This window comes from Silene latifolia, chromosome 10 (assembly GCF_048544455.1).
Source record: "Silene latifolia isolate original U9 population chromosome 10, ASM4854445v1, whole genome shotgun sequence".
Classification (NCBI taxonomy): Eukaryota; Viridiplantae; Streptophyta; class Magnoliopsida; order Caryophyllales; family Caryophyllaceae; genus Silene; species Silene latifolia.
In genome coordinates this window covers 86,422,326-86,428,870 of record NC_133535.1, presented here as the reverse complement: position 1 = coordinate 86,428,870, position 6,545 = coordinate 86,422,326, and the positions used below count along the sequence as shown (strand labels likewise).

The window sequence follows — 6,545 nt, the reverse complement described above, 5'->3', positions numbered from 1 at the left end:
TAGGAATCCTTCCGGGGGAGGATATTACAATTATGACCCTAATGGAAATACCTACAATGTTGGGAGTAGAGACAACCCTCGTCTTGGTTGGGGTGGTGACACTTCCAAAAGCTTTGTTAATGGCCAATTCAATCACTTGAGAGACCGAAATTCCCAACAATGTCAAGGTTCCAATTTTCAAGGAAATAGGAATGGAAATTACAACAACCAAGGTCGTAACCAAAGCCAAGGTCAATCATTCCAATTCGGCAACCAAGGCAACAACACCAATTCTCAAAAGGAACCAAGTGTTCAAGACTTTCTTAAGAACATTTTGCAAGAGCAAGTTAAAACAAACAAGAGGTTTGACAAGATTGAAGCCGACAAGGGTGTTAGTGATGCCAAGGTTTCCAACCTTGAGGTCCAACTTGAACAAATTGCCCAAGAACTTGCCAAACAAAACCAAAGGAATTCCACTTCTATTCCCTCCACTACATTCCCTCCTAGGGAAAATGCTAGTGCTATTTCATTGAGGAAGGGGAGAACTTTAGAATCCTCTCCAAATAAGAAGAGAAGGGCCAAGTCACATGTGAGGAACAAATTGAAGAAGAGCTTGTAGTTGAAAAGGAGAAAGAGACACCCTCTAAAGCTAATGGAGAAGAGGAGAAGAGTCCTTTGAGAAAGGACAAAGAAAAGCAAGGAAGCAACAACGCCGAAGCTCAAATTGAGGAGATCGAAAGAGAATATGTTGTGGAGGTACCGTTTCCGAATGCTCTCACACGTTCTAAGAGGGTCGAAAGAGATGAGGATCTCTATGAAACTTTTAGAAAGTGTGAAGTAAACATTCCTTTTCTAAATGTTTTGAAGGGTGTTCCGAGGTATGAAAAGTTTCTCTAGGAACTTGGTACACCTAGGAGAAGCCCAAGGAAGGGAACCCAAAGTGTACGGGTGAGTGAACATGTCTCCGCCATATTTAAAAAATCACTTCCCAAAAAGTGTGGCGACCCGGGAATGTTCACTATACCATGCTCTATTGGGGACAAGAGTTTCACTCATGCTATGTTAGACCTTGGTGCATCAATCAACGTTATGCCCTATGCCCTTTATGAGACCTTGGGATTGAATAAAACCGATGTAGTGATCCAACTTGCGGATCGCTCAAGCATATACCCGAGGGGGATGGTGGAAGATGTGTTGGTAGAGGTAGATCACTTAACCTTTTCGGCCGACTTCTATGTTCTTGACATGAAAGCTGACTCGAAGGCCACTCCAATCCTTTTGGGGAGGCCTTTCATGAAGACCTCTAAGACCAAGATTGATGTGTCTAACGGAAACCTAACTATGGAGTTTGATGCAAAGAAACTCACTTACAACATATATGATGCTATGAAACAACCTAGCGATTCACATTCATGTTATTTCTTGGATATCTTTGATCCAATTGTTTCACAAGTTTATAATTTGTGTCAAAGGGACCCCCTTGAGGTTGCCCTCACTAACGATTTGGAGCAAGAAGGTTTGCGGGTAGTGTTGTCTAATGATGTGCAGGAATATTCGGAGGACTTGGACAAAGAAGAAGAACTTGAAGATGAGGAGTCATTGTCAAAAGAGCAAGAAGAAAGTCCACGAGGCAGTCTGAGATGCAGCCTACGTCATACAACACAGCCTACGTTGCACAACGCAGCCTGCGCCCCTGAACGCAACCTACGTTCTCCTTTGGTTACGGCTGAAATGTTGGCCTCTCAAGAACATAGATCCCTTATACCTTTTCTCCCCTTGGATACTAACCTTGAAAGACCACTCCCCTCTATCTTAAAACCCCGAAAATATAAACCAAAACCCCTCCCAAATCATCTCAAATACATTTTCGTAGGGGAAGACAATACTCTTCCATTAATCATTTCAAACCAACTCAAAGAAGAGCAAGAGGAGAGGTTAGTGGACATGTTGAAAAAGCATAAGGAAGCTTTTGGGTGGAGCATTGCCGACATTAAAGGAATAAGTCCAACCACTTGCATGCACAAGATTTGGTTAGAGAAAGAGGCTAAACCCGTGAGACAACCACAAACAAGACTCAATCCACCTATGATGGAGGTGGTGAAAGAAGAGGTAATCAAGCTACTTTAAATGGGAATCATCTACCCCATTAGTGATTTCCAATGGGTAAGTCCAACTCATGTCGTGCCTAAAAGGGGGGGGGGGGTGACGGTAGTCGAAAACTCCCAAGGGGCATTGAACCCCACCCGTTTACAAACAGGATAAAGGGTGTGTATCGATTATCGCCGCCTCAACCAAGTCACTTTGAAGGACCATTTCCCCCTACCCTTTCTAGATCAAATGCTAGAAAGGTTAGGTGGGAAATAGTACTATTATTTTTTGGACGGGTACTACGGGTATTTTCAAATCTCCATACACCCCGAGGATCAATCCAAAACAACATTTACTTGCCCATTTGGTACTTATGCTTACCGCCGCATGCCCTTTGGACTGTGCAACGCCCCCGGCACATTCCAAAGGTGCATGATGAGCATCTTCTCGGATTATGTGGAGCGTATCTTGGAAGTCTTCATGGATGACTTCACCGTCCATGGAGACTCATTTGACTCGTGTCTAGACCACCTCGCTATGGTCCTATCACGGTGCATAGACTCTCACCTCATTTTAAATTTTGAAAAGTGCCACTTAATGGTGAGTAGCAGTATCGTGTTAGGGCATATAGTGTAGCGAAGAGGGATTGAGGTGGATACGGCTAAGGTGGAGGTTATTAAGACCTTGCCGTATCCATCTAATACTCGAGACGTGAGGTCGTTCTTGGGACACGCAGGCTTTTATAGACGATTTATTAAGGATTTCTCCAAGATCGCTAATCTCTTGTGCAAACTTTTGCACAAGGATGTGGAGTTTGTGTTTGATGCTCATTGTAGGGAAGCATTTGACCTATTGAAGGAGAGACTTGTTTCGGCCCCAATCATTCAAGAACCCAAGTGGGATCGGCCCTTTGAGATCATGACCGATGCAAGCGACTTTGCCATTGGGGCCGTATTAGGACAAAAGGATGATAAAGCTCCATATGTCGTTCAATATGCTTCATCCCTCCTCAATGATGCCCAAAGGAATTACACTACCACCGAGAAGGAATTCTTGGCGGTAGTGTATGCTCTAGAGAAGTTCCGATCATACTTGCTAGGAGTCAAGGTTATTGTATACACCGATCACAAGTCCATCACTCAACTTGTGAGCAAGAAGGATACCAAACCAAGACTAATGAGATGGGTTCTCCTCATAAGAGAGTTTGACATAGAGATTAGAGAGAAAAAGGGATTGGCAAATGTGGTGGCCGACCACCTAAGTCGACTACAACTCAATGATCATCAAATGCAACAAATGGGGGTAGTTGATGGAAGTGTGCCTCACGAGTCTCTTTATGGTTTGAGAATGACGGAACCATGGTATGCAAATTTGGTAAACTACATGGTAACAAAGAAGTTTCCACCCTCATTTTCATCAAGTCAAAGAAATAGGGTCAAGGCCGATACTCGATTCTACATATGGGATAACCCGTACCTATAGAAGATGTGCCAAGATCAAGTCATTCGGCGTTGTGTACCGGATGTAAAAATCCCATCTATCCTCAAACATTGGCACGAGTAAGCTTGTGGGGGTCACTTTGGGCCTCATAGAACGGCACGGAAGATTCTAGAGTGCGGGTTTTATTGGCCCAAGTTGTTCAAGGATGCTCATATTTTCGTCAATACTTGCGATAGATGCCAACGTTTTGGCAACATCTCACGACGAAACGAAATGCCCCAACAACCGATGCTTTATTTCGAGGTTTTCGATGTGTGGGGAATAGAATTCATGGGGCCATTCCCTAATTCCTATGGATTCCTCTACATCCTCTTGGCGGTTGATTATGTGTCTAAGTGGGTGGAGGACATTCCCACAAAATGTGATGATGCGAATACGGTGAAAGCATTTGTAAAAAGCAACATATTTTCAAGGTTTGGATTCCGAAAGGCAATTGTTAGTGATAGGGGAACTCATTTTTGCAACAAGGTGATCTCGACTTTGCCTCAAAAATATGGTGTGCTCCACAAGATTTCTACGGCCTATCACCCCCAAACAAACGGCCAAGCGAAAGTCTCTAACCGGGAGATTAAGCATATCTTGGAAAGAACGGTCAATCCCGACCGAAAATATTGGAGCAAGAGGCTTGAAGATGCTCTATGGGCTTATAGAACGGCCTATAAGACCCCAATCGACATGTCTAAATATAGGCTAATTTATGGGAAAGGATGCCAACTCCCCGTAGAAGTTGAACACAAAGCCTATTGGGCGATCAAAGTTTTCAACCAAAATGTCGATGAGGCGGGATTGCACCGAAAGCTTCAAATTCAAGAATTGGAAAAGGTTAGACAAAATGCTTATGACAATGCTAGCATTTACAAGGAGAAAGCTCGGTCTTGGCATGATAAAATGGTGACAAGAAGAATTTTTGAAGAGGGACAAGATGTTTTGGTGTTCCAAAGTCATCTCAAGAACTTTCCCAGCAAGCTAAGGTCGATATGGTATGGACCTTACAAAGTCAAGAAAGTTTTTCCACATGGGGTGGTGAGGTGGAAAACCCGACCTCGGGAAAAGTGATAAAGGTCAATAGATAACCAGTGAAGCATTACTTCAAGGGAGTGGAGTTGCAAGGTGAAGAGGATCTTCTTTTAGAAGATCCAATTTACAAAGATTAATTCTCAAGCAAATGACTACGTCGAGCCATCGACATTAAAAATACGGCACAAGTTTGTAAATATTCCCTTTCTAGTGTAGAATTTACCGCTTTCGTAGATAGAATTTACATTCTTGTCAATTAAATTCCGTACATTTAAATCCTTGTTAAAAATTAAATTGCATCAAAAATACATGGAAGTTACTAATGCTCTTGTGGAGATTTGATGGTCTAGTGAGCATGGGAAAAGGCATTGAAAAGGGTCGACTCGGCAATTTGGATGTGAAGGATGATTTAAGTGTGGGGGAGACTCACTATACCATAAGAAAGAAAAATTCCAAAAGCCAAATTTTGAGCACACGGGCAGACTCAAACGCAGCCTGCATCTTCCTACGTAGGCCTGCGCTATATGACGCAGCCTGCGCCCTAGGCTGAACAGTGCGGTTCTTTTGCTCAAAATTACCACGAAAGCTCCTTCCCCCTCATAATTCCGGAACCCCTTCTCCTTCCCATAATCAAAAACCCTTTTCAAACTCACTTCCAATTCCCCTAAACTACCTTTAAATCCCATAAATCATCACCTTCAATCTTTTCCCCTTGTCACAAATCACTCCATTTTGTGATTACCACCATCAAATACCTCCCTCTACACACTTTTGACAAATTTTCCCCAAAAACCTCAAGAACCCTAACTTTTTTTTTACATCAAAAACATGAATGTACATATGTTACAAACATCTCACTCCCCAACACTTACATGCCACATTGTCCTCAATGTGGAGGAGTGTCATCACCTTCTCAAGAGTAGTTGTTGGAGGGGCCCAAGTCTTCACCTTGCTCATAGGCCCCTTGGTTTCTTCTTCTTCTTCTTTCTCTTCTTTCTCTTTCTCTCTTAGGCCTCATGTAGGCTTCATCAACTTGGGACTCACTAATGGTGGGTTGGTATTGGGGTTCATGTTGGTGGAGCGTCATGCCAAATAGGCCTTGAATGAGGCTAAAGGAATCCCCTTGGGCTTGAGCATCATGGTAGGAATCTTCAATATACTGGCTTGATTGTCTCCCCAAAGCTTGGCTTGTTGTTGTTGCCAATTGGAAGACTTTTCTTGCCTCTTTTCTATTCCTTCAAGCATCTTCATTTGGGCCAATTCGGCCTCATCCCCCAACCTTTTATGCTCTTCAAAAGAATTTCGAAATTAATCCAAGCTCTCTAATCTTGGCCCATGTAGTTGTTGCCAAGAATGGGAGCACTCAACCCTCCCACTAATTGCCTCTAGAGTCCCCCAGGTGTCTTCAATGTATTGAAACATCTTTTGTTGCCAAGGTTCCACGTTGGGAATGGAGGTGTGACACCCCGCGATAAAGCGAAAAATATAACTAATAAATTAAAGCGGAAATTTGTGAGATTTTAAAAACTTTTAAAATTATTAGTTAAAGAATAGCACGCGGGTGCCACTATCGAAAAGAAACAAATACAACAATAGACAAATTTAGGTTATTACAACCCGAGTCTAGAAAATGGGGAAAAGATATCCCACGAATAAACATATAAAGTGTTTCTAAACTAGCAACTAAGGTCCAAGGGTTTAGTTCTCGCCATCCCACACGTCTTCCCCACGTAAGCATCTTCACCATCTGTCATTCATGTAAACATGAACGCCACAATCAGTGGGGAGTAACTTAAGGTTCTCCCAGCCACAATATGTCAAAACGAACATAACAAAGAACATAAACAAACAATCATATTAGATAAGACATGAGTGAATCGAATCATAACTAAACATGGGATCATACGTGTTTAAACCAACAAGGAATAAAGAAATGATGGAATAAACAGGTAAGGCATAAG

General features: G+C 42.6%; 1 protein-coding gene across 1 annotated transcript; it reads left to right on the top strand.

Moving 5' to 3' along the window:
* Nucleotides 1-990: 990 nt before the first annotated feature.
* Nucleotides 991-3,549, top strand: LOC141607858 (uncharacterized). The gene is made up of 2 exons (XM_074427206.1): nt 991-2,088; nt 2,704-3,549. The coding sequence occupies exons 1-2, from the start codon at nt 991-993 to the stop codon at nt 3,547-3,549; spliced, it is 1,944 nt and encodes a 647-aa protein (XP_074283307.1).
* Nucleotides 3,550-6,545: the final 2,996 nt, after the last annotated feature.

Coding starts and splice junctions, on each gene's coding strand:
- LOC141607858 (XM_074427206.1), top strand. CDS start 991: ATGTTCACTATACCATGCTCTATTGGGGACAAGAGTTTCACTCATGCT. Junction 2,089..2,703: donor TGGAGGTGGTGAAAGAAGAG/GTAATCAAGCTA, acceptor CATATAGTGTAG/CGAAGAGGGATTGAGGTGGA.